The sequence below is a fragment of the Callithrix jacchus genome, chromosome 22 (assembly GCF_049354715.1).
Source record: "Callithrix jacchus isolate 240 chromosome 22, calJac240_pri, whole genome shotgun sequence".
Classification (NCBI taxonomy): Eukaryota; Metazoa; Chordata; class Mammalia; order Primates; family Cebidae; genus Callithrix; species Callithrix jacchus.
In genome coordinates this window covers 51,035,794-51,060,764 of record NC_133523.1, presented here as the reverse complement: position 1 = coordinate 51,060,764, position 24,971 = coordinate 51,035,794, and the positions used below count along the sequence as shown (strand labels likewise).

Below are 24,971 nucleotides of genomic sequence, written 5' to 3'. Positions count from 1 at the left end.
CCACACCCATCAGAACCTGATGAATCTTCTATTGGAGTCACCAGCCTGTGGCCCTGGGTGGGTCCCAACCTGTGCCACCGGCCTGATCATACTGCATGCAAACTGGTGGAAGGGAACTGGGCGTACAGGCTCAGGCTGCAGCCACAACCAGTATGGCTGGGGAGGTAACCAGGAGGGCAACCCACACTCCAAGCGGGTGAAACCAGGTCTGCAATAGTGTGGCCCAAACACCTGAACTTTCCTTCTCTCCCCAGGGCTATTTCAACAAGCCTCTCAGGATGGCCTTGTAACTACCCAGAACTCACAGCCACGCAGGCCACCCACCCCACAGCGATAATTCATGTGCCAGAAGTTATGGACAACCCCATCTCTCATTTCTAGTACCTGCTGGGACACTCCAGGCAGCCTGGCCTACCACTAGTGCCCCACCTGCTAGCCCTGGGTGCCATGATTCTAAGTCAGCAATGCTTCCAGGTCCCCACAGGCAACAGGTCAGGAAGGCGACCAACTCCCAAGGCCACCAGGGCCATGCCACCCACACCCCCACTGAAGACAGACAACGGCACAGGTGGGTGGGGCTGCCCCAAAGGGCAGACAGGTTTATTGGGCAGCAGCCGGGAAAATCAGCGGTTGGACTTGGCCACACGCTCCAGCTCGTCCTTCTTCTTGATGGCATAGGAGTTGGAGGAGCCCTGCAAGGAGACAGTTAGTTTTGAATCTGAAGGACCCCCACCAAATGGTCCACTTAAGATCCCCCCACCAGAGTGCCCTCGTAAACCTTGGCAGCGTTGATGAGCTCATCTGCCAGGCACTCAGCAATGGTCTTGATGTTCCGGAAAGCGGCCTCACGAGCACCTGTGCACAGCAGCCAGATGGCCTAGGGAGAGAGCAGGCTCAGGCTAAAATGACAGGCTGCGGTCCGCCAGCACCCTGGGCCCACCCCCAACAGATGCTGGCAGCCATGCTGTCTCCCATAGGCCCACTGAGACAAGATGTTAGGGGAGATGACGACATCATGCCAGATTTGCAATCAGGAAGAGGGCCACAAGAGCAAGTGTCCAGAACAGACACACACAGGCTGATGTTGGGTCCCCAATGACAGGAGATTGAGACCTGCCGCAACAGCAAAATGCCACATGGCCTGGTGTGGTGGCTTGGACCTGTAATCCCAACACTTTGGGATGCTGAGGTGGGAGATCACTGGGGCTGGGAGTTGGAGACCAGCCTGGGCAACCACATCTCTACAAAAAAAACCCCAACAACAAAAAATGCAGCCAGGTGTGGCGGCTCACGCCTGAAACCCTAGCACTTTGGGAGGCTGAGGGGACAGGATAGAGTTCAAGAACACTCTGGGAAACAGAGAGACGCCATCTCAGTCATTCCCAAAAACAATTTTTTAAAGTGGGGGGAGAAAAAAAGGGCAATACATATGCTCTTAATTGGGACCCAAAATTGACAACTGGCCACTATAAGGGACATTCTGAGGCCAGGCGCGGTGGCTCAAGCCTGTAATCCCTGCACTTTGGGAGGCCGAGGCGGGTGAATTACGAGGTCAAGAGATGGAGACCATCCTGGTCAACATGGTGAAACCCCGTCTCTACTAAAAATACAAAAAATTAGCTGGGCATGGTGGCGCGTGCCTGTAATCCCAGCTACTCAGGAGGCTGAGGCAGGAGAATTGCCTGAACCCAGGAGGCGGAAGTTGCGGTGAGCCGAGATTGCGCCATTGCACTCCAGCCTGGGTAACAAGAGCGAAACTCCATCTCAAAAAAAAAAAAAAAAAAAAAGGGACATTCTGGGAATTCTGGGAACAGAGGCATAAATGGAACAATGACTAATCTGATTATTCTATCGCTGTTAAATTCCTTCTGGGGGGGAGTGACGATGGGGATAGGTCATCCCTGTTTTTAAGATATCTGTTGTGTTAAGGGGAAAATTACTGTAATGTCTGCAACTGATTCTTCAACTATCCAATAAACCTCAGCCAAATGTGGTCCAGAAGATCCAGAGCCTGGATCTGCCCCCATGGAGGGTGGGAATCCAGGAAGGCTTCCTAGAGGAAGTGATGTTGCAGGTAAAACATGCAACAGAGACAAGCCTTCCTGCCCTAGGCAAGACTCCACCCACTCCTGTGGCTGTGTCCACCCTCCCACGTGCATAAGCTCTAGGCTCACCTGATTCACCCGGCGCAGTGGGGACACGTCCACAGCCTGTCGCCTCACAGTCCCGGCTCGCCCAATGCGTGTGGAGTCTTCCCGGGGACCACTGTTGATGATGGCGTTTACCAAGACCTGCAGAGGGTTCTAGAGAGAAGGGGGCTCTGAGCCCGACATCCAGCCCCATGCATGCCTCCCCCATTGTCAGAGTGACCACACCACACGAGATAAGCGCGGCATACACACCATGGGCTTGTGCCATCAGAGCCCTACCTCGCCTGTGAGCAGGTGGATGATCTCGAAGGCATGCTTGACGATGCGCACAGTCATGAGCTTCTTGCCATTGTTGCGGCCATGCATCATCATGGAGTTGGTGAGGCGCTCCACGATGGGGCACTGGGCTTTGCGGAAGCGCTTCGCGGCATACCGCCCTGCACTGTGAGGCAGGTACTTGGCATACTTCTCCTTCACTGCAATGTAATCCTGGGCAGCAGAGAGCAGGAAACGAAGGGACAGTGGTCAGGAGCAGCATGGGCCTTGGCCAGGGACCAGAGGAGGAAACGAGTACCCATTCAGGTAGCCCGACAGCTGTCTGGGGTCCTGCTATGCCTTTCCAGGGGACTGGGATGTAAGCCCCACGCACCATGAGGAAAAAAACCTGGAACAGGTGACTTTATAAGTCACCAAAAAGGATACTTACTTCATAATGAATGGGAGTGGGAACGTAAGGAGACGAGAGCCATGATTCCAGTTTCTCTAACTCTGCACTACAGCACATTTAACAGCATCTGCTATGCCACTGGCAACCCCTTCAATTGTTTTCTTTGAGGGGGAGTCAAGCTCTGTTGCCCAGGCTGGAGTGCAGTGGCGAAATTCTGGCCCACTACAACCTCCACCTCCTGGGTTCAAGTGATTCTCCTGCCTCAGCCTCCAGAGTAGTTGGGACTACAGGCACACGCCACCACACCCAGCTAATTTTTTGTATTTTTAGTAGAGACAGGGTTTCACTGTGTTAACCAGGATAGTCTCAATCTCCTGACCTCGTGATCTGCCCACCTCAGCCTCCCATGCCGGCATTACAGTCTGTAAGCCCCCATGCCTGGCCCAAATTTTTTTTTCCCCCCTCGAGACTGAGTCTTGCTCTGTCACCCAGCCTGGAGTGCAAATCTTGGCTCACTGCAACCTCCACCTCCTGGGTTCAAGAAATTCTCCTGCCTCAGCCTCTGAGTGGCTGGGATTACAGGCACACACCACCAAGCCAGGCCAAATTTTTGTATTTTTAGTAGAAATGAGGTTTCACCATATTGTCCAGGCTGATCTTGAACTCCCAACCTCAGGTGATCTGCCTGCCTTGGCCTCACAAAGTGCTGGGATTACAGGCATGAGCCACTGCGCCCAGCCTCCAGCCTGGTTTTTTTTTTTTTTTTTTTTTTTGAGATGGAGTCTTGCTCTGTTGCCCAGGCTGGAGTGCAGTGGCATGATCTTGGCTCACTGCAACCTCCACCTCCCTGGTTCAAGTGATACTCTTGCCTCAGCCTTCCAAGTATCTGGTATTACAAGCATGTGTCACACAACACCTTACTAATTTTTTGTACTTTCATTAGAGATGGAGTTTCACTATATTGGCCAGGTTGGTCTTGAACTCTTGACCTCAAGTGACCCATCTGCCTCAGCCTTTCAAAGTGTTGAGATTACAGGCACGAGCCACTGTGTCTGGTCCCGTCACCTTCGGTTTTGACAACTAAAAATAGACACTGAGAAGTGTCCCCTAACACAGGGGAATGACCACCAGACTGAGAAAGATTTTTGGTTTTCTGTTTCATTTTTTGAGACAGTCTCACTCTGTCTCCCAGGCTTGAGTGCAGTGGCGCGATCTAGGCTCACTGAAACCTCTGCCTCCCAGGTTCAAGCGATTCTCCTGCCTCAGCCTCCCCAGTATCTAGAACTACAGGTACACGACACTATAACCGGCTACTTTTTTATTTTTAGAAGAGATGGGGTTTCGCCATGTCGGCCAGGCTGGTCTAAACTCCTGACCTCAGGTGGTCCACCCACCTGGCCCTCCCAAAGTGATGGGATTACAGGCGTGAGCCACCATTTGTTTTTGTGACAGAGTCTCGCTCTATCACCCAAGCTGGACGGCGCCATCTCGGCTCACTGCAACCTCCGCCACCCAGGTTCAAGCTATTCTCCTACCTCAGCCTCCTGAGTAGCTGGGATTACATGTGCATGCCACCATGCCCAGCTCAGTTATTATTTTTTTTTTTGAGATGGAGTTTCACTCTCAATGTCCAGACTGGACAAGTCCCAAGCAGCTGGGACTACAGGCATGTGCAACCACACGTGACTCACTTTTGTAGTTTTAGTAGAGATGGAGTTTCACCATGTTGGTCAGGCGGGTCTCGAACTCCTGACCTCAGATGATCCACCAACCTTGGCCTCCCAAAGTGCTGGGATTAGAGGCATGAGCCACCCACTGTGCCTGGCCCAGAAAAACAGCTGCCTTCCTATACTATACATACATAGCCATCCCTCCACAAAAATCTATAAATGCCAAAAAGTTAAACTTGCATGTGTAAAAGGTAAGACTGAGGAGAGCTATGTGTATTCAAAGGAAACTGCCGTTGACAGTTCCATTACCTAATGTTCCCAAGGCCGAGCGGGGCGGCTCATGCCTGTCATCCCAGCACTTTGGGAGGCCGAGGCGGGTGGAGCACGAGGTCTAGGGATCGAGACCATCCTGGTCAACATGGTGAAACCCCGTCTCTACTAAAAATACAAAAATTAGCTGGGCATGGTGGTGCGCGCCTGTAATCCCGGCTACTCAGGAGGCTGAGGCAAGAGAATTGCCTGAACCCAGGAGGCGGAGGTTGTGGTGAGCCGAGATCGCGCCATTGCATTCCAGCCTGGGTAATGAGAGCGAAACTCCGTCAAAAAAAAAAAAAATCCAAACACCAAATTTCCCAGCAAGGGTTTTTGGCCCAACAGTGGAGCCCTCCTGCACAGGTGTTTAAAACACAGTGAACTCCCATCGATGTTTATTTCCCTAGCAGAACAAGCACTTAATAAATGTTTACTAGAACAAGAGATAGTGAACAATAACTGATATTTTAAATTTGTTTCGCAAAAGCTTTAAAGAGAAAAGTAACACACACACACACACACACACACACAGAAGAAAAGTAACACATAAAAATGAGTAACAGAGGCCAGGTGTGGTGGCTCAAGCCTGTAATTCCAGCACTTTGCGAGGGTGAGGCGGGTGAACTACCTGAGGTCTTAAGTTTGAGACTAGCCTGCCCAACGTGGTGAAAACCTGTCTGTATTAAAAATACAAAAATTAGCCAGACGCGGTGGCTCAAGCCTGTAATCCCAGCACTTTGGGAAGCTGAGACAGGTGGATCACAAGGTCAGGTATTTAACACCAGCCTGACCAACATGGTGAAACCCCGTCTCTTAAAAAAAATCACTTGAACTCAGGAGGTAGAGGTTGCAGTGAGCTGAGATCTTGCCACTGCATTCCAGGTTGGGCGACAGAGCGAGACTCTGTCTCAAAAATAAAAATAAGACATCTTTACAGACAACAAAAAAGTTTTCATTCTTTCTAAAACGAAAGGTAGCAAGTTTGGTGGCATGCACCTGTGTTTCCCGCTAGCTGAGGATCCCGAGCCCAGGTGTATCAAGTCTGCAGAGTGAACTGTGATCACGCACTCCAGCCTGTGTGACAGAGAGATCCTGTCTCAAAGAGGGAAGTGAGTGAAGTACAACCCAAACTATATTCATCTTTATAACAATGCAGTCACAAAATAGGGCTAACAGAAGCAAAAGTTCCTAAGGCCCACAACATTCATAATGATGCCCTGGTGGGGAGGGTACAAAAGGGGTTTGTAAAACTGTAAAGAGTAGGAACAAATTAGGACAACTCACAACTTCCTAATTCCAAAACTTAATGTAAGACAAGAAGGTGTGGTACTGGCATCAAGGCAGACATACAGACCAATGGAATGTAACTGGGCCTCCATAATGAAACCCATACATCTATTGCCAGCGGATTTTTAACAAGTGCCCAAGGCCATTCAATTGAGGAGAAAAATAATCCCTTTAAGAGATGGTGCTAATTAGATATTCACCTGCAAAAGAATGACAGCGGATGTTGTATGCATTTTTACTACAAAAACGGTAACAAAAGTACCGTATGTCAGATGTCATGCTCCTTTTTTAAATTTTTTATTTTGGTGCCGTGATTCTGTTCCTTCTGATTAAAGAGCCGTCTCATGACAAAAGTTGTAGTAATCTTTGAACAGGACGTAAGAAAGGATGTGGTAGACGTGGTGGTCGTAGGATGCCTTCTTTACCTGTTATGACCTCTATTCTTGACTTAGTGGCACAGCAACAAGTTTGATGTGTTCCTTCCGGGAATCATGTTAGTCCCCAGCCGGGAAGGCCCAAGTTCCCCTCACCTGCAGGGAAATGTCATTGATCTGCACATCATCGGTGCTCCACTTCCCGAAGAGCTTGATGTCAGGGGTCTCTGCTACCGCTGGTGCTGCTGTCTCCCACTCGGTCATCCTGGGGCAAGGTGACAACAGGAAAAAAAAATGTCAGAGCCCAGCTAGCGCGGAGCAGAGGCACACTCATCCCAATTCTGAGGCTAGCCGCCATCCAGTGTTGAACTGGGGCACTGCAAAGGACCAAGAAAGGCTGTGAACGTGTTTTTAAGCACTAGAAAAATTATTCAGCTCTGAACAAGAAGCATCTGTCTTTAACCTAAAACCCCTGGGCCCAAGGCTTGGCAGTCATCAGTCAACAGCTGCCGCATAGGACCAAGTTATAACGCCTCAGCAGATGCCAAATGTCCTGACATTGCAACGGCTGTAATTCAAACCCCAACCATGCCATTTACATCCTCTTTGACCCAAGGCAACATTCGTGTGCCTAAGAATGGAAACTTCCTATCTCAGAGTGCAACTGCACCGTCCAAACCAAGATCCCCGAGCCCCGCCATGCGGAAAAGCTAGAAGCGGCGGAGCAAAAGAAGTCAAGAGGAACTCGTCCCGCATCCGTTTCTTTCCCGGATGCAGAAGTGAGATCTAATGAAAAAAGGCTCAGGCCGCGGGACATGATTCCCGAAAGACCCTGAACCGTCCCAAGGACCGCCGGTCCTAAGGCGGTCTCACCTGAGAGCACAGCTTGCGCGTCTCTCTCTCTCGGCGTGGAACACGCGCCGCCCTGGTACAGACAGGAAAAGGCCGCGCGCAGCGATCCAAGGCTTTTAACCGGAGGAAAACTTCCGGGTCAGCAGGAGCGACGTCTGCGTAAAAGGCCATCGTGTCCCTACGGACCAATCCGGAGGAAGGATGTAGAGGAGCGTTTTGGGCTGGACGAAACGCATGCAGCCCAAGCGCATGCGCACTTTCAGAAGCGGACCTAGAAGCGTGCCTGGCGGATGTCGGCTATCCAGTACTTGCCCTAGCTTGTAGGCGCCTGCACAAGCGCAGAGATCCCCCTGAGGCCAACGCCGCCATGTCTAATAAGGGAAAACGTCCGGCCCGCGCTCTCTTCTTTGTTCAGCTGCTGACCTTAGGTCCCACCTGCCGCGGGAGTAGCCAGTTCAGTTCCCTCTGGTTCCTCGCCGGGCCACGGCCGCCTCACAGGCACGCGCGCGATGCGGCCCTGGGTTGGCGGAGTAGGGCCCAGTGGTCACTGCCGCCCTTTGTAGGGCCGGGTCGTCGCGCGCATGCGCATATGCACACGTTAACACCCCCCCCCGCCCCCCCCCCGCCGCCCAACCTCCCGGCCCAGGAGTCCCAGGCTCTCGTGTCCTGGGTCCTGAGCCTCGGGCTGGGTCTTTTTCCCGCTGGACCCCTCCTGTCATACCACGCTGGGACCCCCACAACCTCCGCGCCCTTCACCTCTGCTGTGCAGTAATCGCGCGCGTGCAAGAGAGGAGACCTGTCTACGCGCGGGGTCCTGGAGGAGGGGGTCGGTAGGTCGGGGACCCTTCGTGTTTGTCCTTGCGTTCTCCACGGCCGGGGGGCCCGCGCGAGGGCTTGCAGACCCCTGCCCTCAGGGTTCCCGACACGAGGCTCTCGTGTCTACAGACCTGGCTCTCAGGGGTGCCTCTTGAACGGGCCGATCTCTCCAAGGCTGAAAGGAAGGATAAACGATTAAGCCATGAGATGAAGGAGGTGATTCCCACCAGCACACAATCCCCTGCCCCCCACTTCTATCGCTTCCCCCAGCTGCCCCTGGTAGGGCCTCTGAACCCCTCAGCCCTGACTGGGGGCAGTCAGTGAACCCTCTCAGGGCTTGAGCTAATGCGTGTTGAAGGACGTGGGCCTTCGAGCCCAAGGTTCTCATCCGTGCGTGGAGTTGGCACGGTAGTGAGTGCCCGAGCTCACACTACTCGCTTGGCCACCCTGGCAGCCAGTGTGAACAGTCTGCCGGCCCATGACCCCTTCCTACTCCTCTGCCTGTCCCAGCTTCTTAGACCTCGGCTCATGAGCAGAACTGGGCGTTTCCAGACGTAGCCACCACGGTCACTGTCTCTGCCTGCAGCATGCCTAGATGCGGCCTTTCCGAAGTCAGACTCTAGGACCACATGGTGCTGCTCTTTGATGCCCACCTCTGCTTCCAAGGGGGTGTCTCTCCAACTCGGGATTCCAAGGGCCCAGGCACTTGACCCAGGGCAGCCTTTTCACAGTCAGTCCCAGGGCTGGGCCTGCCCTCCTACTCCCACCCCTGGGGCATGCACATAGCAGGTGCCTAGCAGCCTTTTTTTCACTGCCTAACTGTAAAGCCTCTTCTTACCCCAATTCCAGGGGTGTTTCTGTCCCAATACTGCTGGTGACTCCCCACAGGGGGTTCCTAGGACCGTGGTCAGTCACAGCTCATGAAAGGACACATGCCCTGAAGCTGACCTGGTCAGGGGGTCAGACCTCAGCCTCTGGTGGCGGGGGCATGGCCGACCATTGCCACCCATGGCTTTTACCCCTGCTCTCCATCCTGTGCAGAGCAGCAGCCTTGGGGCTCCCACTGGTGTCTGTGTGATTGCAGGAAGGACTAGGTGGGGTTCTCCTTGGTCCTGGGTGAGGGGCATGGAGGGTGCTGGTTGTAGGGAGGGTGGGAGCAAACAGGCAGCAGTCATCAGGACAGTGGGCCCACCCCTTTGAACCTGTTTTCCCCTTCAGTGTGGAAATGAGAATGCAATCAGGTGAGGTCAATGTGAACCTTGTGGCCCGGCCACCATGGTCACTTAATAACGTACATCTTTATAGACCTCATGAGAATGACCCACCATGGTGCACAGGGCAGGTGCGGGGTGGGGTGGGGTGGGGAATACTGCAGAGCCAAGACTCATGCACCCCCCTGACAGGCCCAGGGTGGTTCAGCCTCCCCAGGTCCCCAGGGTGCTAGGACAAGGTGCAGAGTCTGACCCCATAGGTCTAGGGCTGCTGGTGCTGTGTTCTTCGGCCTGGATGAGGACCCCAGGAACTCTGCAGAGACCCATCTCACTTCCTGGTACATTGTGTCCATCCTGAGTGACCGGCCCCAGACTGGACTCCCCACTTCTGGGAAGCCACCCTCTGGGCCCTGCTGGGCCACTTGGCCACTGTCAGGCATTCACTTCACCTGTCCTCCCTACCAACCAGTCTTTTATTGTCAGCTGCTCTTATGCCCTTGTGATGGCTCCTTAATGCCCTTACTGGCTCCTTGGTTTTCTGTTGAAGTCTGGAGCCTAATTATCAACTCATTTGAAGTATGCTGGATTCAGTCCACCCGGTTGCCTGGCAGAGCCAAGCCTGGCCCTGGTGCATCCCAAACCTGGTCTTGTGCCCATGGCTGATCCTTCATGGGCTACTTTGGCCCAGCCACTATCTGCTCCCATGGGATGCCCACCTATAATGGATTGAATGGCAGCCCCCAAAAGTTCATGCCCTAATACCCAGACCCAGTCAGTGTGACCTATTGGAAAAAAAAATTTTGCAGATGTAATTTAGTCAAGGATCCCGAGATGAGATCATCCTGGATGAATGGGGTGGACCATAAATCCAGTGACAGATATCTTTATAAGACACAGAAGAGGAGAGACACAGGGGAGACAACTATAGGGCCACAGAGGCAGAGGGTGGAGTGTTGCAGCCAAAAGCCAAGGAATGCCTGGAGCCACCAGGCACTAAAAGAAGCAAGAAGGATCCTTCTCTAGAGCCTCCAGAGGGAGCGTGGCCCTGAAACATCTTGATTTCAACTTCTGACCTTTAGAACTGAGAGAATAAATTATGGTTGTTTTAAGCCACTAAGTTTGTGGTAATTTGTTTTGTTGTTGTTTTGAGATGGAGTCTCACTCTGCTGCCCAGGCTGGAGTGCAGTGGCACAATCACAGCTCACTGCAACCTCCGCCTCCCAGGTTCAAGCTATTCTGCATCAGCTTTCCCAGTAGCTGGGGTTACAGGCGTGCACCACCAAGCCTGGCTAATTTTTTGTGTTTTTAGTAGAGACCCCTGTCTACTAAAGGTGATCCCCCCAACCTCAGCCTCCCAAAGTGCTGGGATTACAGGCGTGAACCACTGCACCTGGCCCAGGAGAACGTGATGTGTTTTTGTTTTGTTTTGTTTTGAGATGGAGTTTTGCTTTGTTGCCTAGGCTGGAATGCAATGGTGCCATCTCAGCTCACTGCAACCTCCACCTCCTGGGTTCAAGCGATTCTTCTGCCTCAGCCTCCCGAGTAGCTGGGATTACAGGTTATGCACCACGAAAGAGCTAATTTTTTATTTTTTTTAAATTAGAGACGGGGGTTTCTCCATGTTGGTCAGGCTGGTCTTCAACTCCTGTCTGCGAATACCCACCCCGAGTGTTATGAGCAGATGTCGTGTTTCCTTCCTATACTCTTTTGCATAAACTCCCTTTAGGAGATCCTTACACAAACTCTATGTTGGGAAGAGTTGTGAGACCAAAGCAGTTTTTCTTTTCTGCTTTGCAGCCACAGCTCAGTGTTCCGAGGTTGTAGGGCGCTCTCAGACGGTCTTTACCATAGGCCTCGTGTTACCACTTGATCTGTCCTTTTATTTTACTACACCGTAGTTTGGATATGATTCCTGAACAAACCTCAGTGTATAAAAGGCAAAGCAAGTAGGCCGGGCGCGGTGGCTCACGTCTGTAATCCCAGCACTTTGGGAGGCCGAGGCAGGTGGATCACGAGGTCAACAGATGGAGACCATCCTGGTCAACATGGTGAAACGCCGTCTCTACTAAAAATTACAAAAATTTAGCTGGGCATGGTGGTGCGCACCTGTAGTCCCAGCTACTCGGGAGGCTGAGGCAGGAGAATTGCCTGAACCCAGGAGGCGGAGGTTGCGGTGAGCCGAGATGGCGCCATTGCACTCCAGCCTGGGTAACAAGAGCGAAACTCCGTCTTAAAAAAAAAAAAGGCAAAGCAAGCTTGTAACCATTTAACTATAAGTAACACAAGTCTGCCCCTGGCCATCTTTTCCCACAGCTGAGATTGAGGGGTGCAAGGCAAAAAGTGGGGGAACAAATGGGGACCTGGGTTTTGGGAGTCCTGGAGGCAAGAATTAGCTAGCGATGAATACCAGGGAAACTCAGAGGTAGGAAATGCGACAGAATAAGGCTTTTGGGCTTGGGGTAGCTGGAGGTTGAGATTTAGAAAACTATGGATCACGGAGCCGGAAGCACTTGGTTATGGGGATAGGGGAAGTCTAAGCGCACAGTTCAGGTACTTTGGGGGCGTCCTGGTACTACTCGGTCCTGTCCGGAGTCTCTACATTAGCACCCTCGGCCTCCTAGGATCCTGGCACCAGCACCGAGCACGGGAGGGCGGGATGACGTGCGGCATCTCCAGGGCAATGGCCAATCCCATGAAGGCGCCGGAAGACAAAAGTCTCCACCCGCACTCCTCGCAAGATGGCGGGAGAAGGGTCGGGGGAGATTGGCAGTTGCTAAGGTAAATGACGCGCAGTGCCCCGGGACAGTGATTGCTGCCTTCTCGGCTGCAGAATTCCGGGCCAAGTCCGGATAGGACTCCGAGCGGAACTGCATTTCCCGCAAGCCTCTGCGCTGCCCCCACAGGCCTTTCCTACTGGTTCTCTCAGGCCCTAAGAAGGCGGGAAGAGGCGCTGTGTCCTGGGCCCCTCTGGAGCGCCCCACCTGGTGGGAGGAATCCGGACACTGCGCGGGTCTGTAGAACCATCGAGACCGCAGTCCTCCGGGCGCCCAGAGCGACGTACCCGGGAGTCTCTGAGGATCTAGCCGCTGGGCCTCGGCGCTTGAGTTCCGGGCGGGGTCGAGCTGTTGGTCCGGCCGCAGGATGTGGCTCGGGCAGCCGGGAGAACTGCGGCCCGGCGTGGGCGACCGGTTGGGGCCACTGCCGCGTCAGCACCCGGGTCGGAGGCCGCTCAGAGGGCTGGCTCAGCGCCCGAGGAGCCACCCGTGACCCCACGCGGGAGATTCCCTTTGCCGGTTGGAGGTCGGGGAGGGCGCCCTGCCCCGGCGGCTGCGAGTCTGCGTGGGCCCAGCCCGGGCCTCAGTGTTCCCTTCTGTAAAGTGTGGGTCACGCAGCCATCCCACTTTAAAGCTTTCTGGATACTCTGTCGGTTCCTCTCTAAACCAGGGTCTGCAGTGACAAGCCCTGTGATGACCCGGATGCCTCGAGACTCTAACGCTGAGAATCTGGCGCACTCCAGGCTGCGAGGTGACGCACAACCGCCTCCTCCCTCTGGGCCTCCGCTTCCCCGTCTGCAAAACGGTCGGGATGCCGCCGCCTTTCTAAGCTTGGTGCAAGGGCCGGCCGGGCGCCGTGGCACTCTGGGAGGCCGAGGCTGGCGGATCCCCTGCGGCCAGGCGTTCAAGCCTCGCCGGGCCAACCCCTCCCTCTCGGAAGCTCCCACGCGGATTTGTCACTTACTTGGCTGGCTTTCGTCTGGTTTTTTGAGACAGGGGATTTTCCGTTACCCTGGCTGGAGTGCAGTGGTGCGATCGCGGCTCACTGACGCCTCCAACTCCTGAGCTCAACCGATCCCACCAACTCAGGCTCCCAAACTGCCGGGATTGCAGGTGTGAGCCACCGCACCTGGCCGACTTCTCATTGATTGGAACGATTCGACTGCACTCAGGCTCTCCGTGGGCCCCGGGAGGCAAGGCACTTAGCTCTAGGACGGTGCCTGGATACTGTAAGGCCAACTTCTGTCAGGTCTTCAGAGTCCGTGGCCGCAGCTTTGGGGCTCACAGGTGGGCCCTATTTTAGGGCCTGCCTTTGGTCACACGACAAACGTGGAACATGTGGACACAAGAGACATTGTGGACCTGAGTGTTCATAACTGCTCCTTCCTGGCTGCTATCATGGACAAGTAAACCTCTTTTTTTTTTGAGACGGAGTTTCGCTTTCGTCGCTCAGGCTTGAGTGCAATGGTGCGTTCTCCACTCACTGCAATCTCTGCCTCCCTGGTTCAGTTCATCTAAAACTGGTTATTCGGGCCAGTAGCTCATGCCTGTATTCCCAGCACTTTGGGAGGCCAAGGGAGGAGGATGACTTGAGGCTAGGAGTTCAAGACCACCCTGGGCAACACAGTGAGGCTCCATCTCTACAAAAAAATTAAAAAATTAGCTGGACGTGGTGGTGTACACCTGTAGCCTCAGCTGCTCAGGTGGAAGGCTGAGGTGGGAGGGTCCTTTAAGCCTAGGCGTTCAAGGTTGCAGAGAGCCATAATCACACCACTGCACTCCCACTTCGGAGGCAGTCAGACCCCCATCTCTAAAAACAGAAAACAAAAATAGTGCAGGGCACGATGGCTCACGCCTGTAATCCCAGCACTTTGGGAGGCTGAGGCAGGTGGATCACGAAGTCAGGAGGTTGAGATTATCCCGAACAACATGGTGAAACCCCACCTCTACTAAAAATACAAAAAATTAGCTGGGCATGGTGGCACATGTCTGTAGTCCCAGCTACTCGGGAGGCTGAGGCAGGGGAATTGCTTGAACCAGGGCGGTGGGGGTTGCAGTGAGCTGAGATCACACCCCTGCACTCCCTCTGAGCGACAGAGCAAGACTCCGTCTCAAAAACAAACAAAAACAGAAATAGCTCCCTGAGAGTTGGAGGTTGTGGTGAGCCAAGATTACGCCATTGCACTCCAGCCTAGACAACAAGAATGAAACTCTGTGAAAGAAAGGAAGGCTGGGCACGGTGGCTCAAGCCTGTAATCCCAGCACTTTGGGAGGCCGAGGCGGGTGGATCACGAGGTCAAGAGATCGAGACCATTCTGGTCAACATGGTGAAACCCCGTCTCAACTAAAAATACAAAAAATTAGCTGGGCACAGTGGCGCGTGCCTGTAATCCCAGCTACTCGGGAGGCTGAGGCAGGAGAATTGCCTGAACCCAGGAGGCAGCGGTTGCGGTGAGCCGAGATCGTGCCATTGCACTCCAGCCTGGGTAACAAGAGCGAAACTCCGTGTCAAAAAAAAAAAAAAAAGAAAGAAAGAAAGAAAGAAATCCCTGACATCAACTCCTGGGCTCAAGGGTTCCTCCCACCTTAGCCTCCCCAGCAGCAGAGACTACAGGCACACACCATCTGACCTGGCTATTATAATTATTACTGTAGAGATGAGGTCTCCCTACATTGCCCAGGCTGGTCTTGAACTCCTGGCCTCAAGCTATTCTGCCTCCGCCTTCCAAATATCTGGAATTATAGGCATGAGCCACCACACCTGGCCTGCATCCTGTGTTTTCACGTGGTAACTTTAGTGTGGAGTCTTAGATCCTCAGAGGGCTTTGTGAAAGCTGAACGGGGAAGAAGACTCAAGAGGCCCCTCGACTCCCACATTAACTCAAACGTGATTTACATGAATTCACTTGTTTGTGCTTGGAATCATTTTTTGAAAAGGAAACTTGATATCACCTGAAACATCAAACCATGTGCTAGAGGAAAGGTCAAGGGAGGAAGTGGAAGAGCAGACAGACTGCAGGATTTGCTAAGTGACTGGCCCCCAGACCCAGGCTAGGTGGGGCTGGGGATTGGAGGCAAGTCCATCTGGATTTCTGGCTGCAAAACTGGCCATGTCCAGCCAAGGAAGATGAGGTTTTGAGGGAGGAGCTTCTTGTGCCTGGGAGTCAGGCCCACCTATAGGGCTTCAGACAATTCTTAGTCCTCCAGAAGTTTAGAGGGTCAGCCAGGTCCGGAAGAGGAAAATGTCCATTCTCCCCATGACAGCCAGGGGAGCAGATTTCATCCCTCCCTGGCTCAGAATCCTTTGTGTCACTCACCAGAAAAGGCAAAGTGTGCACAGTGGCCTGCTAAGCCCATGAAATAGGTCCCTGTCACCCTTCATCCTCTTTCTACATGTGGAGCCACAGAGGCCTCCTCAGGACCTTAGCATTTGCTGTTCCCTCACCCAACCTGCTTCTCCCAGAGAGCTCCATGCCTCACTCCCTCCACTCCTCAGGTCATGCCTCGAATCCTACCTTCTCCATGAGTCCTTCACTGACTGTTCTATTTATTTCTTGTAACTTTTTTTCTTGAGACTGAGTCTTGCTCTGTCACCCAGGCTAGAATGCAGTGGCACAATCTCGGCTCACTGCAACCTCCACCCCCCTGGTTCAAGCGATTCCCCTGCCTCAGCCTCCCAAGTAGCTGGGATTACAGCTGCATGCTACCACGTCCAGCTAATTTTTTTGTAGTTTTAGTAGAGACAGGATTTCACCATGTTGACCAGGCTGGTCTCGAACTCCTGACCTCAGGCAATCTGCCTGCCCCGACCTCCCAAAGTGCTGGGGTTACAGGCATGAGCCACTGCGCCCAGCCGCTTGTAACTTTTAAGTTAGGATACTAGTCATGTACCACAAAATGATTTTCAAGTGTGCAATCCAGTGGCTTTGTCTTTAGTATATTTATAAAGTGGTGCAGCCATGACCAGTCTAATTCCTGAATGTTACCATCACCCCACAGAGAATCGTCCCACCATTTGCCACACTCCCCGCAGCCCCTGGCAGTGAATCCTAGTGAAACTTTCTGTGGGGATCTGCTTAACCCGAGCACTTTACAGTAACAGAATCATAGAACATTTGGCTGTTTTGTTTTTGAGATGGGGTCTTACTTTGTCACCCAGGTTGGAGTGCAGTGGTGCCATCTCAATTTACTGCAACCGCTGCCTCCCAGGGTCAGGCAGTCCTTCTACCTCATGAGGTCAGGAGACAGAGACCATCCTGACTGACATGGTGAAAACCCATCTCTACTAAAAATACAAAAACTTAGCTGGGGCCGGGCGCGGTGGCTCAAGCCTGTAATCCCAGCACTTTGGGAGGCCGAGGCGGGTGGATCACGAGGTCAAGAGATCGAGACCATCCTGGTCAACATGGTAAAACCCTGTCTCTACTAAAAATACAAAAAATTAGCTGGGCATGGTGGCGCGTGCCTGTAATCCCAGCTACTCAGGAGGCTGAGGCAGGAGAATTGCCTGAACCCAGGAGGCGGAGGTTGCGGTGAGCTGAGATCGCGCCATTGCACTCCAGCCTGGGTAACAAGAGCAAAACTGTCTCAAAAAATAAATAAATAAATAAACTTAGCTGGGTGTGGTGGCGCGTGCCTGTAGTCCCAGCTACTCAGGAGGCTGAGGCAGGAGAATCACTTGAACCAGGGAGGCAGAGGTTGCAGTAAGCTGAGATCATGTCACTTCACTGCAGCCTGGGTAACAGCCAGATTCTGTCTGAAAAAAATAATAAAAATATTTTTTCTTATAGTGATGCCAGGCAGAAAAAGAAGATTTTTTTTTTTTTGAGACGGAGTTTCGCTCTTGTTACCCAGGCTGGAGTGCAATGGCGTGATCTCGGCTCACCGCAATCTCCGCCTCCTGGGTTCAGGCAATTCTCCTGCCTCAGCCTCCCGAGCAGCTGGGATTACAGGCACGCACTACCGTGCCCAGCTAATTTTTTTGTAATTTTAGTAGAGACGGGGTTTCACCATGTTGACAAATATGGTCTCGATCTGTTGACCTCGTGATCCACCCGCCTTGGCCTCCCAAAGTGCTGGGATTACAGGCTTGAGCCACCGCGCCCGGCCGAAAAAGAAGATTCTTAAGGAAATTTGACCTAGTCATTCAAGATGCTTCAGCCACTGGGGTTGGCTTTCATGGCTCCCAGCACCTTTTCCCCTCCTGGAAACTGCTAACTTCCATTTCTGCTCTGTTTTTCCTGATCCTACAACCAGAATTCTGTGTTGGGGGCCCAGATGCCCCGCTGAAGCCTCCATTCCCTGAGGCTGCTTCGCAGCAAGCTGCCCTGGGCCCTCAGGAGAGGCCTGAAATGGAGCAGAGGCCCTTTGCTGAGGACAGCATACAGCCAAGAGGGAGACCTCTGTGGAGGGATGGCTGGCAGCAGGACAACTCTCCAGGGTGCAGGGTCCTAGGCCTACAGTAGACACAGAATGAACCCCAGTCTAGGTTATGGGATTAGTAAAGTTGGACCCCTTGGGTAGGAGCCCCAGCGGAGCTTCCTCTCCAGGTCCTTGCCTGATTCAGAGTCTCATTCCTGAAATCCCTCCTGTGTGAACATTGTCACAAGATGCTTCTCTGGTGCTGCCCCTACAGGAACACTGCAGGGTCTACTTAGACGACAGGCTTGTGTAGAAGTGAAGAAAGCCTTACAGACTTTCACAGCCCCCGTAGCCAGTCCCCTCCAGACAAGTCCCCCACACCTATGACACTCTAGGGCTCCCAGTGACTCCTGCCAGCCCTGCAGGGACTAGGTCTTTGCACGGTGGCCAGACCTGTGGCACCACCAGGTACTTCATTCCAGAGGGAGGCCCTTTCTGTGCCTGAGAGTGGGACGTTCTTCCACATGGGCTCAAGGCTCCTCCAGCAGCAGTGCATCCACAGGAGTGAGAAATCCTACTTGTGTCCCTATTGGGGCAAGTGGCTGAACCTGTCAGACATCTGCACACCCACAGAGCCAGCAGCTGCAGTCCTTTCTCTGACAACTGTCAAGGCCTTCGTGTATAACTCACTCTTGAGCCACCAGGGGACCCACCAGGCAGGCAACCCGCTGTGATCTTGGTAGGGTTAGGGTTAGTTTTGTGCTTGGACAGGGAAATAGACTGCTTGGCAGGGATTTTGATGTGCAGACACCCATGGGACGGAGAAAGGGAATGGAACAGTCACAGCATCCCTGAAGCAGATGCAGTAGAGGCAGGAAGGGGCATACTGGGTCGTTACATGCAATATATGTGCTGGACTGGCCAACGAAATTAGATGTCCCTATGGAGGGCAGGAGACACAATAGATGGGGGCAAGAGCTGGGTGACAAATGGGTAGGAGGCCTGACCAGTTCATTCTACCTGGGAAGGCCCGTAGAGTCAGCAACACCAAAGGAGCTGGGGGAGGCTGTGATTCCCCAATGGGGTCACACATGTTAGAATGAACTGGGGACCGGACTAGGGGCCTGGCAGTGGCTCAAGCCTGAGGCACAAGGATCGCTTTAGCCCAGGAGTTCCAGACCAGTCTGGGCAACATAGGGAGACCCTATCTCTTAAAATAAATAAATAAATATGTTCAGACATGGTGGCTCCCGCCTATACTCACTACAGTCTCAGCTACTCGGGAGGGCTGCTTTAGCACAGGAGTTCGACACCAACCTGGGCGACACAGTGGAAGGAAGACGGGAGGAGGAGAGAGAGAGGAAAGGGGAGAGAGGGGGAGGGGGAAGGGGAATTGGAGGGAGAGAAGAAAGAAAATTAGGCGTGGTGGCACAAGCCTGTGTTACCAGCTACTCCAGAGGCTGAGGTGGGAGGATCGCTTTAGCCCAAGAGGTGGAGGGTATAGTGACCCATGATGATATCACTGCATTCGCCTGGACGACAGTGAGAGACCCTGTCTCAAGAAACAAACCGAAAAAAACAAACAAAAAAAAAAAGAATCAACTGAGGAGTTTTGATGTGCAGATGCTCGGACCCACTCCCAGATTCTGGTATTATCGGTATGACTCGCAACGAGCCTACCAGGACACTTCAAAACTCCCCAGGAGCTTCCCAGCCCAACTCTCCCACCCGAGGGAGGCCTCCAACTGCAAGTCGTTTCTGATACAGCAAAACTCCATCTCAAAAAAAAAAAAAATTTTATCACAAGTCTTAGAAATCAGATTGGGGCCGGGCACGGTGGCTCACGGCTGTAATTCTAGCATTTTGGGAGGCCGAGGCGGGTGGATCACGAGGTCAAGAGATCGAGACCATCCTGGTCAACATGGTGAAACCCCGTCTCTACTAAAAATACAAAAAATTAGCTGGGCATGGTGGCGTGCGCCTGTAGTCCCAGCTACTCAGGAGGCTGAGGAAGGAGAATTGCCTGAACCCAGGAGGCGGAGGTTGTGGTGAGCCGAGATCGCGCCATTGCACTCCAGCCTGGGTAACGAGAGCGAAACTCCGTCTGAAAAAAAAAAAAAAAAAAGAACTGGACATAGTGGCTAGGGTTTGTGTCCCCTGAGACTGTGAGTGTGGGTGAGGTTGGTCTGTGGCCCAAAGAGATGGAGCCACTCTGAGCTGGGCACTAGCCTGTGTCTTCCACACCTCAGAGCCACTCATGTTGACTTCCCTGTTCTCTCTCAATCTCTCTCTCTCTCTTTTTTTTTTTTTTGAGATGGAGTTTCGCTCTTCTTGCCCAGGCTAGAGTGCGATGGCACCATCTCGACTCACTGCAACCTCCGCCTCCCGGGTTCAAGCGATTCTTCTGCCTCAGCCTCCTGAGTAGCTGGGATTACAGGCATGCATCACCACGCCCGGGTAATTTTGTATTTTTAATAGAGATGGGGTTTTTCCATGTTGGTCAGACTGGTCTCGAACTCCCAACCTCAGGTGATCAGACCACTCGGCCTCCCAAAGTGCTGGGATTACAGGTGTGAGCCACCGCGCCAGGCGACTTCCCTGCACATTTTCTTGGGCAAATAAGACCTCACTGTGCCACGTCCAACCTCCATGAGGATGTGGAACCTCATTAGGTTTCCTGTGTGTGCTGCTGCTCTGCAATTCTGCCGGGCTGCACCTTGACCACGTTAACCTCTCAGTCCTCTAAATTGGTAGCTCTGCATCCTGTTCCCAACACCAGAAGCCCTGAGGACAACTAGAAACGCTGGGTGAGCACCCAGGTGCAAGCATGCTCACCTGGGGCAGATGGGAGGTCACCGTCAGAACAGCTTGGGAGAGCTGTAATGCACCATTAAGGACAGGCTCCTGGGGCCTCAGGGTCCAGAGTCTCCATTGTCTTTGCTGTGCTCAGCCTCAGATCATAGGTCCATGGCTGGAATGTCACCCATGTACAGTGGATAGTTGGACAGTGCCTCCTGGGAGCAGATCAAGGAGGTGAAGAGACTCAGCTATGCTCCACAGCTTCCACAGTCTGGTGCTGGGAGGCAGGTTCTTGTGGCAACAGAGGAGCCACCCATGGGAGCAGGGCATCTGGGGACCAATCCAAAGATGCTTTTTGCACATGGCTAGCAGGCACCCCACAGCCCCCACCTCCCACGAGTTCAAGGCCCCTTCCTGCCAAGTGGGGACTGCTGGTTCTTCAGTTCAACCCAGCTTCCCCAACCCTCTGTTCAGACACTAAGCAGTTCAGACACTAATCTGACTCCCCATTACTAGGGATCAGGAGAGCCCCGCACAACACACTCATTCTGTCGAGGGTGCTAAACCAGTCTCTGTAGGCTGCTACAACACACTACCACAAAGTGGGCAGTTTAAAACAACAGAAATTTATTGTCACAGTCCTGGAAGCCGGAAGTCTGAAATCAAGGTGTCGACAGTGCTGTGCTCTCTGATGGCTCTGGGTGGGAACTTTCCTCGCCTCTTCCAGGTTCTGGGGACTCCAGGTATTCCTTGGAGTGTGGCTGTGTCACTCCAACATCAGCCTCCACTTCTCCATGTCAAAACTCCCTTTGCCTCCTTCATAAGGACACCTCTCACTGGAGTTAGGGCACACCCGGGTTATTTAGAGTGATCTCATCACAAGATCCTTAATTATGCCTGCAAAGACCTAATAAGGTCACATTCTGAGAGTTCCAGGGGTTAGGGTGCTGGACATATGTTTTGCAGGGTGAGGGATATCTTTCAACCGATTTCAGCCTCCTTCAGTGGAACCTGCCTGGCCCTGAGTGACCTCATGCATGCATCCATTCTTGGGCCTGTCCATTGATTCCATGGTGATCAATTGTCCTGGTTTGACCAGGCTGCCCCAGGTATGGTCTTTCATCTTGGGAAATCCTCAGCCCCCAAGTCCCTAGAATTCTAGGAAGTCATGCTGAGTGCTTGTCCTATCCCTGCTCATGCCTCCAGCTGTTGTATAGACTGTGACATGAAGCCATCAGCCTTTGGGCTATAGCAAGGCAAGTGCCCAAGTCCCTCCATCCCTGACACCTGGATCCCTATGATCTGGAGTTGTGTCAGAGAGGTCAGGATCCTGGCTGTGGGGCTTCTAGGATGGCACATTGCAAAAGCAGGGCACCTGACCTTCTGCTGCTCAGCATCCATAGTGGCATGCTCCCTCCTCCATGTAAGGGGCTAGAGTCCACACTGGTACCCCCAACAGTGTTTATGGCTGGGGAGTTCCTGTTCCTGTGTGTGGGGACCTCAGATCCCAGCCTGGCAATGACCCTGGACTGACCCCCTTAGCAGTGGGTTCTGGTGGCTTTCCCAAGAGCTCTTCAGTCAGCCTGGTCTTGTAGAGACAGACCAAAAAAAGCTGCAAAACCTGCTGTACTCAGAGACAGAGGCTTGAGAGAGAGTGTGGGGAGGTGGGCAGAATGGGCCTGCCTTGAATACCCAGGTCCACAGCCAGCAGATGCTCTCCAGAGGGAGAAGCCTACACCTGTGAGAGACACACACCAGATACTGTGGATGGTGGCTGGGACGCGGCGGTCAGCCTGGGTGTGGACGGAGCTCCATGGTCAGACAGACCAGAATCTGTGTCTCCATGTCCTGTGTCCTGCCCTGAGTCCCCTCCCTCCCAAGGCACAGCTTCCCATCTGGTGACAGCAGTGCCCTTAGGTGTGTGCCACCATAAGGAGTTGCTCTGTGCCCTAAACATCACTCCCAGCGAGCATGTTCAGTTGCTTTTGTGTGTGTGTGGTGGTGTTGTTTTGAGATAGAGTCTTGCTCTGTCGCCAGGCTGGAGTGCAATGGCGCAATCTCGGCTCACCGCAACCTCCGCCTCCTGGTTTTAAGCTATTCTCCTGCCTCAGCCTCCTGAGAAGCTGGGACTACAGGCACGTGCCACCATGCCTGGCTAATTTTTGTATTTTTAGTAGAGATGGGGTTTCACCATGTTGGTCAGGATGGTCTCGATCTCTTGACCTAGTGATCCACCCACATCGGCCTCCCAAAGTGCTGGGATTACAGAGGTGAGCCACCGCCCCCAGCCCTGTATATTCCGTTTCTTTTGAGATGGAGTTTCGCTGTTGTTACCCAGGCTGGAGTGCAATGGCGCAATCTCGGCTCACCGCAACCTCCGCCTCCTGGTTTTAAGCTATTCTGCTGTCTCAGCCTCCTGAGTAGCTAGGACTACAGGCACGCACCACCATGCCCAGCTAATTTTTGTGTTTTTAGTAGAGATGCAGTTTCACCTTGTTGACCAGGATGGTCTCAATCTCTTGACCTAGTGATCCACCCGCCTTGGCCTCCCAAAATGCTGGGATTACATATTTTTATTTTTTGTAGAGACAGGGTTTCACCATATTGCCCAGGCTGGTCTCTAACTCCTGGGCCCAAGCTATCCACTATTTTGGCTTCCCAAAGTGCTGGCATTATGGGCATGAGCCACCACACCCAGCCAAGTTTTCTCTTTGATATGGGTGAATTAATAGCACCTGCTTGAAGAAAATGCTTTTACCCCACAGCTTAAGCCTCTGATGTGGAAGCTGTGCTTGGTGATCTGGTACACAGTTGACTTGGCTATGTGTGAGAGATTATTTTATTTTTACCTAGAGATTTAAAATAACTTGTTTTTCTCAATATAAATGTATTATTTAAAAGAAAACACCTTCAGCCAGGCACGGTGGCTCAGGCCTATAATCCCAGCACCTATGGGAAGCTGAGGTGAATAGATCACTTGAGAATAGGACTGGGAGACCAGCCTGGCCAACATGGTGAAACCCATCTCCACTGAAAATACAGAAATTAGCCAGGCAGGCCAGGCATGGTGACTCACGCCTGTAATCCCAGCACCTTCGGAGGCCGAGGCAGGTGGATCATGAGGTCATGAGACTTTGTCTCAAAAACAAAAAAAATTAAGCAGTCGTGGTGGCAGGCACCTGTAATCCCAGCTACTCGCCAGGCTGCTGCAGGGGAATCGCTTAAACCTGGGAGGCCGAGGTTGTATCACTGCACTCCAGCCTGGGCAACTGAACGAGACTCCATGTCAAAAAAATTAAACAAAGAAATAAATAGATAAAAGAAACCACCTTCATTCCATGCACTTCTGTGCGTGTGACCAGGGCTCAGATGCCATCCCAGATGTTGCAGGGTGGGCAGACACCTGACACGCTGGAGGCAGGAGCACTGTGGCATGGGTGCATTCTGTTTTTTCTCTTCAAGATAAAAATCATGTAACAAATGAACCATTTTACAATTCAGGTTGGGTTTTAGTATATATCTAATATATATTTATATTCTTTTTTTTTTTTTTTTTGAGACGGAGTTTTGCTGTTATTGCCCAGGCTGAGTGCAATGGCGCGATCTCGGCTCACCACAACCTCCACCTCCTGGGTTCAGGCAATTCTCCTGCCTCCGCTTCCCAAGTAGCTGGGATTACAGGCACGCGCCACCATGCCCAGCTAATTTTTGTATTTTTAGTAGAGACGGGATTTCACCATGTTGACCAGGATGGTCTCGATTTCTTGACCTCGTGATCCACCCGTCTCGGCCTCCCAAAGCGCTGGGATTATAGGCGTGAGCCCCCGTATATATTTATATTCTATATAAATGTTAACAGAAATAGAAAACATGATTATATATAAATATATACATATGTAATATATACTCATTAAATATATACATTATGTTTTATATATATAAATATATATTTTTTGTGGGGGTGGAAGGAGTCTTGTTCTGTTTCCCAGATTGGAGTGTGGTGGTGTGATCTTGGCTCACTGCAACCTCCTCCTCCCGGGTTCAAGCAGCTCTCTGCCTCAGTCTCCTGAGTAGTTAGGACAGGCATGCACCACCACACCCAGTTACTCAGGTATTTTTTAGCAGAGATGGGGTTTCACCACGTTGGCTGCACTTGTCTTGAACTTCTGGCGTTAAGTGATCCACCCACGTTAGCCTCCCGAAGTGCTGGGATTTCAGGTGTGAGCCACTGCGCCTGGCCAGCTTTTAGTATTTTTTTTGTTTTTAATATATTCACTATGTTGTGCGACCATCACCACTATAATTTCCAGAACATTTTAATCACCCAAAACAAAACTCAATACCCATAAAGCAATTATTCCTCATTCTTTTTCCCCTCAGCCCCTGGCGACCACTAATCTACTTTCTGTCCCTATGGATTTGCCTATTCTGGATATAGCATATAAATGGAATTATGCAATATGTGGTCTTTTGTGACTCACTTCTTTCACTTAACATGTTTTCTAAAGTCCATCCATGTTGCAGTATGTGCTAGTACTCATCCCTTTTTTTTTTTTTTTTTTGAGATGGAGTTTCGCTCTTGTTACCCAGGCTGGGGTGCAATGGCGCGATCTCGGCTCACCGCAACCTCCGCCTCCTGGGTTCAGGCAATTCTCCTGCCTCAGCCTCCTGAGTAGCCGGGATTACAGGCACGCGCCA

The 24,971-nt window shown here is 52.3% G+C and overlaps 1 protein-coding gene and 2 long non-coding RNA genes across 3 annotated transcripts; 1 reads left to right on the top strand and 2 right to left on the bottom strand.

Moving 5' to 3' along the window:
* Positions 1–569: 569 nt before the first annotated feature.
* RPS5 (ribosomal protein S5) lies at positions 570–7,404 on the bottom strand. Its single transcript, XM_002762560.6, has 6 exons — positions 7,334–7,404; positions 6,617–6,725; positions 2,430–2,639; positions 2,175–2,303; positions 779–877; positions 570–692 (listed from the first exon to the last, which is right to left on the bottom strand). Exons 2-6 carry the CDS (start codon positions 6,722–6,724, stop codon positions 624–626), a joined length of 615 nt encoding a protein of 204 aa, XP_002762606.1. The 5' UTR covers position 6,725; positions 7,334–7,404; the 3' UTR covers positions 570–623.
* Positions 7,405–7,614: 210 nt separating this feature from the next.
* LOC128930542 (uncharacterized) lies at positions 7,615–13,256 on the bottom strand. Its single transcript, XR_013531187.1, has 3 exons — positions 13,078–13,256; positions 8,069–8,303; positions 7,615–7,747 (listed from the first exon to the last, which is right to left on the bottom strand). It is a non-coding gene; the product is annotated as an uncharacterized LOC128930542 (long non-coding RNA).
* On the top strand, positions 7,937–13,943 carry LOC103790141 (uncharacterized). Its single transcript, XR_013531189.1, has 3 exons — positions 7,937–8,142; positions 11,961–12,117; positions 12,784–13,943. It is a non-coding gene; the product is annotated as an uncharacterized LOC103790141 (long non-coding RNA).
* The last annotated feature ends 11,028 nt before the right edge of the window (positions 13,944–24,971 follow it).

Excerpts from the sequence above, each read along its gene's own strand:
- RPS5 (XM_002762560.6), bottom strand. The coding sequence starts at position 6,724 with ATGACCGAGTGGGAGACAGCAGCACCAGCGGTAGCAGAGACCCCTGAC. Across the intron at positions 2,304-2,429 it reads TCCACCTGCTCACAGGCGAG|AACCCTCTGCAGGTCTTGGT; the intron begins GTAGGGCTCTGA and ends CCTTCTCTCTAG. Across the intron at positions 693-778 it reads AGCTCATCAACGCTGCCAAG|GGCTCCTCCAACTCCTATGC; the intron begins GTTTACGAGGGC and ends GTCTCCTTGCAG.